Consider the following 14,547-nt stretch of genomic DNA (forward strand, 5'->3'; position numbering starts at 1 on the left):
ACTCACACTCTTGACTTCAGTTTCTGCATGAAATCATAAACAGGCAGAATAACAGCTGAGCCAGCTAGCACCATGTTAGCTAACGTTAAAGCTAGCCTCATCTATGTACAGTATGTTCCTAATGTCGGTGTAACTTAAACTTTTGTTAATGCCAAACATGAGACATATCTGTTGACTTCTGTATATGAATTGAACCAGAAAGAGGCACGACAGCTGAGCTAGCTACAGTAACTTAGCACAATGTTTCATTGGCCTAGATAGCTAACGTTAGTGTGGAAGAATTTAGATGTTTTAGCTATTAGCACTTTTGATGCCACTAAACATGGTTTAGTCAGCTAAAAAGTACCCTAGTGTAGAACATGACTCAGAACCTCTGTTACCTCACTGAAAACTCAGAGCCTCCTTTCACAGGCACTTTTAACATCATTCGTGATTTCTTATTTGTCATTTAACAGTGATGGTAGACATCGACAGCAAGCATGCCCAAAAGAAAACGGAGTGTAGAACCTGCAGCCCAAAGCTCTCCTCCTACATGCATCCTTCATGTACCATCCATGTCTGATCATGGGGATTTCACGCCCCTCCGTAAAATTAAAGGATCTGCTTCAGAAAAACTGCAACTGCTTCAAAAGATCCGGGATAGACGTCTCAACCAACCGCATGACTCCCCATGTCGTATGCAATCAGTATGTGATCAGATCCCGGCAACTCTTCCTGATGACCTAGAAAGAGTAGGATATCACAGCAAGTGTTATAAGCACTTTGTCCGCCACTTTCATCGTCTGGGAGATGATACAGAACCAGGGCCATCAACCTCATCATGGCATCACTCTCCTCGTAAACCAGGAGGTTCTGCTGAACCCATCTTCCCGCCAGAGTGTATATTTTGTGAGAAAGTTGAGACCAAAGATGCTCATCGCAATACTGAGAGGCCTACAACCTTCCCATCCTTTAAAAACAAAGAAAATGCATGGGAGCAAATCGAAACACGGGCTGAGAAAATGGGTCTCTATCGACTCCATCGAAAGGTGAAAAACAAAGACCTCTTTGCATGTGAGGCCAAACACCATCCGTCATGTTTTAAAGCTTTCCGCACAGCATTCTACAACTATGAGCGTGCGATTCACAGAGCCGAAGCACCAAAGGAGCAGGCTTGCATGTCAGCCGCCCATGAAAAGGCATTCAACTCAGTACTGGAACACATTCAAACCCAGGTCATCCAGCAGAATAAAGTTCTACAGCTTTCTTCCTTGCGCTTGCTCTATGTCGAGGAACTGAAACTGAATGGATATGAGAACTCAAATTATCGGTCAGAGAAACTACTGAAACGCCTACAGAATGACCCAATCAAGGAGCATATCCACTTCACGAAGGTTGATCATGACAAATGTGATGTCATTTCTTTCTGGCTTGTGCACAGCTCAAACATAACAGTTTCCAATGCTCTCGCACGAGCATTCACACTCGGAAGCACAAACAAGAACCAAAATGTTGCCCTCCAACTTCGCCAGGGTATTCTACAGGCTTTCAGAGAGTGTAAAGACCAACCATGGCCACCAACAGCTGAAGACATGGAGCTCAATCCTGAAGACATCCTACCTCCAGACCTTGTCCGCTTTCTCAGCGTGCTAATGACTGGCAAGGAGGGCATCGAGACAGAAAAGGTGAAGCGTCTGGTCTTCTCCATTGGACAAGATCTGTGCCGTGCAGTGTCAGATGGAAAATGGAAGTTACCAAAGCACATTCTCCTCTGTGTGACTGTAAGGCACCTGTTCCGAAGCAAACAGCTCACCACAATACTACACAGGCTTGGACACTCTGAGAGCTACGATTTCGCCTTGGAGTTGGAAACTGCTCTCGCCAAGGTCCTGGATGAAGTCTCAACTTATCGTACACCACAAATTGTGACAGGAGAGGGCAACCTTGTATTCCACTGTGAGTGGGACAACTTGAATAAAACCACTACCAGTGTGCACGGCAGCAACATTGTAAACAGTGCTGGAGGAATCATGGTGCAGGAGGTCAAGCCCGGGTTCGAGAGCAGCAAGGACCGAATGCTACCTACCATCAATAGGTCACAACAGCGTAGCCTGAAGGTCGACACACCAAAAACTCTCCCACCCTTGCACTTTACTCGCGTTGGCCCGAAGTTCCCTGAAGGCTCATCATTCACAACGCCAGCAGAGAATGACACAGTCTATGCCACTACGATGCAAGAGTACTACATCTGGCTCTTCATCAGATACATCGGAAGCTGTGGCCTGCAGCCTGTGCCTGGGCTAGGGGGTTTCACCTCTGCAACTGGTTCTCCCCCACCCAGCAAATCAACAGTCGACTACTGCACGCCTATCCACCAACCGATCACAGACAACGCAGTTGTTCGTGAGCTACTGAAGCGTTCCGAGGCAGCAACTGCTGAGGTGGGTCAGAGATGGGTCCTGAATACATTTGATCTGGGTGTCTGCATGAAAGCAGTGTCTGCTTGTAATTTTTCCTGAAAAAAAGGTGATTACCTGTGATGTTTGTCTAGATCTGAAACTGGCAGTGACTGGTGATTGAAATGCGGTGCCTTTTTGTGTTTCAGGTCGAGGTACGTGAACTCCCCACGATCTACAGCAACCAGGAAGAGACTGATACCAGGGTGGTTCTGTACCTCCATCATGCTGCTACCATCGGATACAAGAACGCTGTAGTCAGAACACCGGACACAGACATCCTCCTGATCCTGCTCCACCATGCCCACAACATCAAGCTGACGGTGTACCTGGATACAGGGTCAGGGAAGCATCGCCAACTTGTCAACGTCTCTGAGCTGGCAGAATCCCTGGGAGAGGACTACTGTGCCACTCTCCTGGGGTACTATGTGTTCAGCGGAGAAGACTGCACCAGTGCCTTCAAAGGGAAGGGAAAAGTCGGGCCCTTGAAAAAGCTGGAGAAGAATCCCAGGTTTCACAGGGCATTCGGTGAACTGGGTGACAACTGGGATGCCAACCCTGAGGTGGAGAGGCAGTTAGAAAAATTCACCTGTGTGATGTACGGCCAGAGTCGCGAGTCATCAGTGGACATTGTCCGTGCCAAGCTGCTACGAAAAATGGTGGGAGAGGACAAGACCCTCACATCCAAGTCCAAGGTTGATCTGGCTCGCCTTCCTCCATGCCAGTCTGCCCTGAAGCCGCACATCCAGCGTGTGAACCACCGCGTAGCATTGTACAAAAGAGCCGATCAACCTATCATCGAAAAGCCAAAACCTTATGAGGAGCAAGGATGGATAAGGACTGATGAAGGACTGTTGAAACCAATGTGGTCCAGTGGTCCCATCCTACCAACCTCACTGGTGGATCTTCTGAACACAGGAGAGCACGAAGAGGAGGAGGAAGAGGAAGGAGAAGAAGAGTTTGACTCTGACGATTTCGATGAAAATGATGATGACTGACTCAGTGTAGAATCACTAATGCTAATGATGTTTATCTAAAACAAGCAAGAGAAGAGTGGTCACATTGAGTGCTAGGACTATTTTGACAGTTGTAATATTTAGAAAAATAAAACTTTGTGTTAACGTCTGTGTAGACGGACCTTAATATGAGTCTATTATTTCGTAAAACTGTGATTATTTTGTAAATAAAGCACTAATTAGCATACTAGTATACCATAGACACATGTAATCATGTTATGAATAGTTCTATCATGATCTATGCCCTTCAAAACATGGGTCTAGACACCTTCATTTTTCAATTATCTGCAATATTGGCTGAGATATGTCAAAAATCGTTTTTTTGATAATGGCAGCAGTAATTTGCATAAAAATGGTATGTGGGACATTTTTTCAGCTTGGGGCCATAGCTAGTCATTTTCTACACATTTTTTCCAATCTAGAAACACTGATTAGAAGTATATCTCCGGAGGGTGCAGAGGGACCTAGTCTTCCTACTAGACTAAAAATGTTGCGGGCCGAGTTCACAGGGAGGGATTTTTTTTGGACAGTTAAATAAATAGTGGTAGCTTGTAGTAGTTGTCAATGGATGCTGCTGCTGATAATATTGTTGTCCTCCCTCACAGCACCCATCTTCTATGACAGTAAACAACAACAAAAAGTGATTAGTCTTCACAGAATTTTGTCCAATGATTGAGGAGGTTTTCTAAATTAAACGAGGTGGATTGATTCAAAGTGTCATCCTTCCGAGGTCGGCCAAAGGAGTACCAGTTCACTGGTAACAGGGGGCACTGCATCAGCTCACTGGTAACAGAGGGCACCGCACCAGTTCACTGGTAACAGGGGGCACCGCATCAGCTCACTGGTAACAGGGGGCACTGCATCAGCTCACTGGTAACAGGGGGCACTGCATCAGCTCACTGGTAACAGGGGGCACCGCACCAGTTCACTGGTAACAGGGGGCACCGCTCCAGTTCACTGGTAACAGGGGGCACCGCATCAGTTCACTGGTAACAGGGGGCACCGCACCAGTTCACTGGTAACAGAGGGCACCGCACCAGTTCACTGGTAACAGGGGGCACCGCACCAGTTCACTGGTAACAGGGGGCACCGCATCAGTTCACTGGTAACAGGGGGCACTGCATCAGCTCACTGGTAACAGGGGGCACCGCACCAGTTCACTGGTAACAGGGGGCACCGCTCCAGTTCACTGGTAACAGGGGGCACCGCATCAGTTCACTGGTAACAGGGGGCACTGCATCAGTTCACTGGTAACAGGGGGCACCGCATCAGTTCACTGGTAACAGGGGGCACCGCACCAGTTCACTGGTAACAGGGGGCACCGCATCAGTTCACTGGTAACAGGGGGCACCGCATCAGTTCACTGGCAACAGGGGGCACTGCATCAGTTCACTGGTAACAGGGGGAACCGCATCAGTTCACTGGTAACAGGGGGCACCGCATCAGTTCACTGGTAACAGGGGGCACCGCATCAGTTCACTGGTAACAGGGGGCACCGCATCAGTTCACTGGTAACAGGGGGCACCGCACCAGTTCACTGGTAACAGGGGGCACCGCATCAGTTCACTGGTAACAGGGGGCACCGCATCAGTTCACTGGTAACAGGGGGCACTGCACCAGTTCACTGGTAACAGGGGGCACCGCATCAGTTCACTGGTAACAGAGGGCACTGCACCAGTTCACTGGTAACAGTGGGCACTGCACCAGCTCACTGGTAACAGGGGGCACTGCACCAGCTCACTGGTAACAAGGGGCACTGCACCAGCTCACTGGTAACAGGGGGCACTGCATCAGCTCACTGGTAACAGGGAGCACTGCATCAGCTCACTGGTAACAGTGGGCACTGCATCAGCTCACTGGTAACAGTGGGCACTACACCAGCTCACTGGTAACAGGGGGCACTGCACCAGTTCACTGGTAACAGTGGGCACTGCACCAGCTCACTGGTAACAGGGGGCACTGCACCAGCTCACTGGTAACAGGGGGCACTGCACCAGCTCACTGGTAACAAGGGGGCACTGCACCAGCTCACTGGTAACAGGGGGCACTGCATCAGCTCACTGGTAACAGGGAGCACTGCATCAGCTCACTGGTAACAGTGGGCACTGCATCAGCTCACTGGTAACAGTGGGCACATCAGCTCACTGGTAACAGTGGGCACTACACCAGCTCACTGGTAACAGTGGGCACTACACCAGCTCACTGGTAACAGGGGGCACTGCACCAGCTCACTGGTAACAAGGGGCACTGCACCAGCTCACTGGTAACAGTGGGCACTGCATCAGCTCACTGGTAACAGTGGGCACTGCATCAGCTCACTGGTAACAGTGGGCACTGCATCAGCTCACTGGTAACAGTGGGCACATCAGCTCACTGGTAACAGTGGGCACTGCATCAGCTCACTGGTAACAGAGGGCACCGCACGAGTTCACTGGTAACAGTGGGCACTGCACCAGCTCACTGGTAATAGGGGGCACTGCACCAGCTCACTGGTAACAGAGGGCACCGCACGAGTTCACTGGTAACAGTGGGCACTGCACCAGCTCACTGGTAATAGGGGGCACTGCACCAGCTCACTGGTAACAGGGGGCACTGCACCAGCTCACTGGTAACAAGGGGCACTGCACCAGCTCACTGGTAACAAGGGGCACTGCACCAGCTCACTGGTAACAGGGGGCACTGCATCAGCTCACTGGCAACAGGGGGCACTGCACCAGCTCACTGGTAACAGGGGGCACTGCACCAGCTCACTGGTAACAGGGGGCACTGCACCAGCTCACTGGTAACAGGGGGGCACTGCACCAGCTCACTGGTAACAGGGGGCACTGCACCAGCTCACTGGTAACAAGGGGCACTGCAGCAGCTCACTGGTAACAGTGGGCACTGCATCAGCTCACTGGTAACAGTGGGCACATCAGCTCACTGGTAACAGTGGGCACTACACCAGCTCACTGGTAACAGGGGGCACTGCACCAGCTCACTGGTAACAAGGGGCACTGCACCAGCTCACTGGTAACAAGGGGCACTGCACCAGCTCACTGGTAACAGGGGGCACTGCATCAGCTCACTGGTAACAGTGGGCACTGCATCAGCTCACTGGTAACAGTGGGCACATCAGCTCACTGGTAACAGTGGGCACTACACCAGCTCACTGGTAACAAGGGGAACTGCACCAGCTCACTGGTAACAGGGGGCACTGCATCAGCTCACTGGTAACAGTGGGCACTGCATCAGCTCACTGGTAACAGTGGGCACATCAGCTCACTGGTAACAGTGGGCACTACACCAGTTCACTGGTAACAGGGGGCACTGCACCAGCTCACTGGTAACAGGGGGCACTGCACCAGCTCACTGGTAACAAGGGGCACTGCACCAGCTCACTGGTAACAGGGGGCACTGCATCAGCTCACTGGTAACAGTGGGCACTGCATCAGCTCACTGGTAACAGGGGGCATTGCATCAGCTCACTGGTAACAGTGGGCACTACACCAGCTCACTGGTAACAGGGGGCACTGCACCAGCTCACTGGTAACAGGGGGCACTGCACCAGCTCACTGGTAACAAGGGGCACTGCACCAGCTCACTGGTAACAAGGGGCAATGCACCAGCTCACTGGTAGCAGGGGGCACTGCATCAGCCGCACTCCGAGCAATGATGTAACCAGCATCCACAGGCTGAATACAAAATAATAATAAAAATTGAAAGCTAAATACGTGGTATTTGGAAGACGATGACTTACTGAAAATCTCCTCTGATGTTGGACAATAATTTGAGGAATGCCCAAGACTGCGCTTCTTGGTCCAAATCCTCAGGGATCCTGACTGTCCTTTTTCATTAATCCCATTGGAGGAATTTTTGATGGCTATTTCTCTTGCTTAGCCTGGTGTTGGCTTAGCGGTTCGGGTGCCGGCGTGGGATGCTTGGGTGGGATGCTTGGGTGGGATGCTTGGGATCCTCGGATCCTGGGTTCGAATCCTGGTCGATCGCTGAATTAACACCAGGGGGGTTGACTCAGCCTGTCATCCTTCCGAGATCGGCAAATTGAGTACCAGCTCACTGGTAATTCCCTGTGTGGCGCAAGAGGCGACTTACAGGGTTGGCGGCAGGAAGGGCATCCGGCCATAAAACATTGCTTCAAAAAGGGGACCACGGTGCCCGGAAAAGGCCAACCCCTGCTTTGCGGGGAAAAATGGCCTCCAAAGGTGGTTCTATTTCTCTTGCTTAGTCTCGAATATAATATATGTTAAAAGTTAAACAATCCACTTATTTTTATTTTTTTCTTGAAATACCGACTTTTTTCTTTCCTGGAAGTTCCAGCAGTGTCCGTGTGTTTTATACTCCCCCCCCCCCCCGCCTTATCCTGCCTCCTCCCCCCCCCCTCCCACTGATCTCCCGTTGTCCCTGTTCCCTGCTGTTGTACTTGTTGTGCTTCCCTCTCTCTCCCCATCTTGTCTCCCACTCCCTTTTTTGTATGTTTTGTGTGTCCGTTTGTTGTTGTTTTTTCTGATTGATTTTAGCTCTTACACGAGCCTCGATCTTATATACAAAAAAAAAACAAAAAAATCCACAAATATCAATGAAACAGGAAAACTGAGTAAAATTGCATATTTAATAACATTCTACGAACGAAGGTTTTCTTTCTGGAAGACAGCAAGACGTGTGCAGGCAAGACGATGAAGCCAAAAGCGACGAGATGCAGTTGAAGGACAAGAAATGCACAAGTCACGAACATTGTCACATCACGTTGGTCGGCCGGGCGAGGGGTCATCACAGTGAGGGGGCATGCGGGTTCACAAATATTACAAAATGAAGGCACAATCCGGGTGCATGGCCCAAACTATAAAAAGGCAGTTTGGCGTGTTGCAATGGTGGATTCTGGGTAACACAGATGATGCGATCTGGGACACCCAAAGAAGACGACACCTCTCCTGCACAGAACACTGAAGGGTAGCTTTAGACCCAGAACGGCCGCTGCATGGAGAAACGTTCCCAGCTGGAGAAACGGTTGGAACGTTGCCGTGCTGATGTCACCAAAATGGCTCTCGGGATAGTGTCTTGCTAGTTTACAGGCCACAAACAACACCGACCCCAGTCCTGTCAAGTTCAAGTGTTTGGGTCTTGGCTGGCAGGGGGAAAAAACCGACAACTTGTTGTGTCGATTATTTACCACTACTGGTGAACGATATGCTGGTGATACCACCTTAGTGGCAATGCCAGGGCCCAAGGCATTGGGCAAGAGAACAAAAGGGAGGATTGAAAAGAAAGAATAACAGCCGGCAGGAAGCAGGCAACGTTGATGCATCTATGATAAAGCTTCCTATAATGTTTTACAGGTGATATGGCGGAGAAAAAGAATATATGAGAGAAGAAATGTAAATAAATTTAGGCGGAAGAAAAGAAAGGGAGAGAGGAAGTAGAGGCAGGAAGAAGGAAGAAATCCAATGAATGAAGGAAATATATATTTGTCAGAAAGGAAGTTGAAAATGGACCGGTATATTATAAACTGTGGTGTGGAGGGGAAGACCTGGGGGAAGGAGGTTTTATGAAGGAAAACAAATAAAGAGAGATAGAGAGAGGATCCACGGGGATGTCACGTTCATTATTGCCCAAAAGGGGGCAATGTGCGACAGTCAGGTGGATTTGCAAAAGCTTCCGTCAACTACACCGTTGCATACACGGGTCCTCATCAGCAAAACAAAACAGATGGATTCAACCACCAAATCAAGAAGCCTTCCTGTTTCTGATTTGGAGAGGACAAATGACACCATGAATGCAATGGAGTGCAAAGGCCATAAAGCCTTTACTGGCACAGAAACGAGCAAAGGTAGAAATACAGGTAAAGAATGGAAGAGAAGTTAGAATACCAGTAAAAGTCGGAAGGAGTGAGAAAACAGAAAGGAAGGAGACCCACAAACTGGTGAAGATGAATGAGTTGTACAGCTCCTGCTTATCATTCGCATAATGATTAAACGGTTACATGGAAAGATGAGAAATAGATGAGATGAAGACAGCTGAATCAGGTCGGAGGAGCTCGAAAGAAGGAAGAAAGAAGATCTGGAGACGGAGGAAGCTGGAGAGATCTCCGCAGGACACAACCGGAGGACCGTCCCTGAACGACTGTCCACAACTTCCACGCCGAAGACCTGTAGGCCTACATTTTATGCACCGATGCAAGTATCGTTTTCAGAGTCTGGGCCAGTTTGATTGGACAGGCGTACTGGATTAAACAAGTTCAAAATTGTTTTGTTCTCTGGCTCTAAATTGTGCCAAAGTTACCACAAAGGATAACCTCCCTTCCGGCCAGCAAGAGGCTCCTACAACTTGCCTCCTTCCCCCGACAAAAAAAGCGTTTCAACATCGGGGGAAAGCGTCCAAGTCAATGATGAAAACAACGTCAAAATCGAAAAAGTAAATAAAGACTCGATTTGTAAATCAATGTTGGTTGAGAAGAGGAAACGGCAAAAACGCTGGGAAATGAAGATAAGGAGTTTGATTGTGTGTTAAACCCATTCTTCCTGTGTGCGATACGGCCAAAAGGTTAGGCCATTATTAAACCAAAAAATGTACCTTAATCAGGTGAAGCAATCTGATATAAAAACAATGAAACCTCAACAATCCGCATTTTTCCTAAACAACTTATTCTATGTTATTCTATCCTTCGCTTTAACAATGGCCTGGGGTTGCCTTAATATCTTAGGGTCTTGAGTTTTAGCCCCTGTTGAGCTGGTAAATTTTCCTGAATATGGGACAATGAAGATTTATTATTTATTATTATTAAATGATGCAACCAGCAGCCACAGGCTGCATACGAAATAAGAATAATATTTAAGGAGCAATGTAATAAGTGACCGGAACTTTAAGGCGATGTTCACGTAGTTGCGGTACTAAACCTGTAGCGGTGCAGCATTAGCATTGTTACGAAGATACCAGGACAGCCGGCTTTAAATTGAATGGCGGTCCCGATGCATTTCACTTTGAAATAGGGACTGGGATTTGGAGCAGGATCTTAGTTTTTAAAATTGCAATTTTTATTTAATTTTTGTAAAAGGCAGAAACGGAGCCCGTTGTCTTTCGGAGCGGCTATCCTGCCAGGCCCACAATCCATTTCTTTCCCATAATTTAATTGCATATTTGTTTGATTAAGTCAAAAACCTGTTCGCATGTGGATTTCGAATATGTCAAATTTTTCATGATAAAGATTAAATTTTATTGTGAATCCAATTTTTGTTGATCTCAGGTGCAATTTTGCATCATTCCTTCCTTCAGAACGAGTTGTTAGTTCATTGTTGGATTTTGCCCCGAAAACTTTGGCTTTCGCGGTTCAAAAGACGTTTCAGAATAGTTTGGTCGGGGTTCTGCATTTTTGTTTAAATATTTACAAAATTATCCTCAGACGAATTCCTAACAGAAAGAGCAGTATGGCAAGATACATTGGTTGACAGAAGTGGGATTCACAGGATGGCCTCGGGTATTCACACTCGCCTTTGACCCGTCAAGGATTGGTTCGAGCCTAGAAACAATCCTTGACTCGTCATGAAGAAGCTCCATAAGGAGTATGGGCTTCCATGTATTATTTATTTGATGCAAGGGCCCCCCATCATAACATTCCATCAAAGCCGATAGTTCAGTGTTCTCCAAATGTTCACAATAATATTCATTGGATTCAACATTTTGCTTTGCATTTTCGGAAAAATATGCACATATATAGATTGGACGGCCACGATCATCATGCGGAAATAGGTTTATGCGGATATTGCACCATCAAGTTCTCAAAAATTTGAGTGTTTTCATTTACAAAGACCAGATAAAGCAAGACTTTGCTAAAATAAGTTATATGTGAAGCAAATGTACGAAATGGATCCTAACAACTTTATTACAGGCAAAGATTGTAAGTCTATGTGAGCAAGCAATATATATATATATATATGATGCACCATTCCTCCTATTTATTATATCTAAGTAACCTTTGTGTAGTAATTTCATTTCAGTTGGAAGAAGGCCAATATTAATCAAGACGATGTCGGTGTAATGTTTTGTCACAAAGGAAAATATTTTTGGTGAGAAACTTGTATCATAGGTTGTTTGTTTATTTAATAAGTGGAAAGTGGGGGTGGGGGTGGCTCAGTTGAGAAAATTAAAATTGAGGGTGGGTTGGAAAGGGGATGACAGGAGAGAAAAAGGAGGCAAATGTGGGTGGAGAAGGGAGAGAAGGGAAAGGATGTGGGGATTATGGAGAGAGGAGGAATGGGAGCATGCAAGGGGGGGGGGGGGGTGGTTACGTTCCTGGGAAATGCCGCGAATTGCAAAACCGCGAATGGCGGGGCATTGTTTCAATGAAAAATTGGGGGATTGGTTTCTGAATCGCGAAAATCCGCGAATATCGAGGAACAAACCGTAAATGTAGAGGCAAATCCCATGAATGTCGACTATAATCCGCGAATGTATATATATATATATATGTATATATATGGGGTTATATGCTACGCTGATTATCAGCAAGCACAAGGTGGTCAAGGGAAGTCAGCAAGGCAGATCTGAAACTTTGGACAAAGACTGGCTCGGAGGGCCAGCAAATCGAGCCAAAATGCGAAGCAACGTTGAAAAAATGCGCACGGGTGTTGCATATGTACTTGTTTGTGTTATGATAATGAGCAAACGAGTGTTGATATGATATGGTTTCTGCCCAAAGTACCCTCAGCGTCAAAAGTGAAGAAATTCACCAATGACTCACACATACACCACCAGGAGTAATATGTAGCACATGGTGGGCCCAGAAACTTAAAACAAAATAAGCCCTTTGCATCATAACATCTAATCATACACCAAAGTATGACTAATTAATTGGTAAAAACAATCAAGAAATCTCTTTGCTATAATCTACATATTGACTTATATTAAATGCGGATTATTGGGGTTTCACTGCAGCTTATTTGTAAAAGTAACATTGACCGATGGAGCTTACGACTCTCTTTTCTGGCACCTCTTGTCCTTTTGTTAGTCGGCAAAGGTGTCGCCAATGTTAAACCTGCTGCAAAGCGGCCTCCTCTTTACATCCTTAGTCCCGAGTTCCTTCATTCGTCACGATTAAAAGCCTCTTGTGTTTAGAGTCCCAGAGGGGAAAATCAGGACTTTTGTGTTTTAACTTTTAGAATCTTAAAAATAACAAAAATAATAACTCAGAAGAACCCTTTTCACGTCCTTGCACTTGTAAACTTGACTTTCTACATTAGCACCACCCCTTTTCCTTTTCCCCAACCCTTGCAGTCTCCGATTCAAATACATCTTGATAACTAGTCCCACCCAACCTCACCTCCATTTCCTCTAACCTGCACTCTTATCCATCACCCTGACTCTTTCTCCCATTCCACCCCGCACCCCACCCACAGAGCCCAACTCCTTCTTGCTTAGTAGTTGTGGTAGCCGTCTGCAGGTCCCTCTGACGTGGCATGGTACAACGCTGGTTTCAGGCCCATAACTAGGGAGGAAAGGGGAGGCAGAGATGTGTGAGGTCAACAAACATAGATGCTGTGATTAAGGAAGATGTGGTTAAAAGAAAAACAAATGGAGGAGATGAAATTGATGAGGAAGAGAAAAAAGCAGACAAGGCTATTTCAGCCTAATCTTTATACATTTTTCAATACTTGAGGATAAAACCGCACAAGCTAAATCAAGCGAAGGGTGACAACCCCATTCTCGTGCTCCTGGATGTACGTTTACAAGTATACACACGGACTATACATTTTGATTATGCATTCAATTCAGCTCGTCCATGAGCCGAGATTTCCATATAAAATAATACAATGAGTGTGCCATGTGGTAGGAAAGAAGGAGGGAATAGATGGAAGGAAGGGGAGGGGGAGGTCAGAAGGAGAGGGTCTATAGAGGCCAGTTTTGTGAAGGGAACGGGATATTGTTGATTGATTAACACTGATCCGCATCTCGGACATAGAGCCTTGCAGATCTTTCAGTCATTGTTGGATTTACAGTGACATCCTGCACCAGATTCCTGCTTGCACGGCTGCTGAGTTTGGATGGGTAGAGTCTGATCTGGGACCTGATCTGGGTAGAGTCTGGTTGGTATGATACTGCTTCCACTTCTTAATGATGGATTTCATCTTAAATCAAAGGGATAATGAGTGATTTTGAAATCTTCTTATAACCCTCTCCTGAACGGTACTTCTCCACCACTTTATGTCTGATTTCTTGTCCAAGTGAGTGGCACCTTTAGACTCCTGAGACACGTGGAGGAGCTTAATTTTTAAGTTAGGCCACTGATTACACACACGTGAAACCTTTTACACCTATTTTATAACTTTTCAAACAAATAATTTTCTCCTGATGTGATTTAGGGTTAATTAGGCAAAGGTTTTCAATAGATATGTAACTGAAAATCATCGGATTTTCTCTGTTAATCTGACTTATTCACATTTTATCTGCATTTTTTAGTTTCATCCCATTGGAGTAGTTTGTCAAGACTCTACATATCAAGTTAGATTTGAAACCATCATTAAATGTAAGCTCAGGTCACAACAAAATGTGAAAACTTTGGAGGAGAGTGAATACTTTCGCAGGCCGCTGCATGTGGGATTTGAACCTGGGTTACAGCATCGTGATGATATTGCTCTGAATTTCCAAATAGGCCAACTTCGACTACCTTTCTCTCGTACCCAGCATGCCTCACTCCATTCATTTCACTCCTCTGAGTTTGACCTATCTTTTAGTCCCTTGCACTTATTTACAAATTACACTTCTCTTCATCCTTATCACTTGCAAAATCGAAGATTTTTCAAGTATATTGGTCGGTTGCGTTTGTGGTTCTGTCTGTTCGTCTGTCTGTTTGTTTGTCTGTCTGTCTGTTTGTTTGTCTGTCTGTCTGTCTGTCTGTCTGTTTGTCTGTCTGTTTGTCTGTCTGTTTGTCTGTCTGTTTGTCTGTCTGTTTGTCTGTCTGTTTGTCTGTCTGTCTGTTTGTCTGTTTGTCTGTCTGTTTGTCTGTCTGTTTGTTTGTCACCGGCCTGCAGATCACAATTCTAAACCGATCGTCACGAAACTTCACCAAGTTGTATAGGTCGTCCCAATTGAGAAGCCTGTTGATTTTG

General features: G+C 46.5%; 1 protein-coding gene across 4 annotated transcripts in view; it reads right to left on the reverse strand.

Annotated features, from left to right (window-relative positions):
* Window positions 1-8,046: 8,046 nt before the first annotated feature.
* LOC137421541 (nuclear factor 1 A-type) overlaps window positions 8,047-14,547 on the reverse strand; it is a 209,177-nt gene continuing 202,676 nt past the window's right edge. For all 4 annotated transcript variants that reach the window (XM_068107729.2, XM_068107721.2, XM_068107705.2 and 1 more), the window contains one exon: window positions 8,047-12,926. In XM_068107729.2, coding sequence (XP_067963830.2) covers window positions 12,856-12,926 — 71 coding nt within the window. In that variant the 3' untranslated portion in view covers window positions 8,047-12,855. The remainder of the gene's footprint in view (window positions 12,927-14,547) is intronic.

This window comes from Myxine glutinosa, chromosome 1, assembly GCF_964187855.1.
Source record: "Myxine glutinosa chromosome 1, kmMyxGlut1.1, whole genome shotgun sequence".
NCBI lineage: Eukaryota > Metazoa > Chordata > Myxini > Myxiniformes > Myxinidae > Myxine > Myxine glutinosa.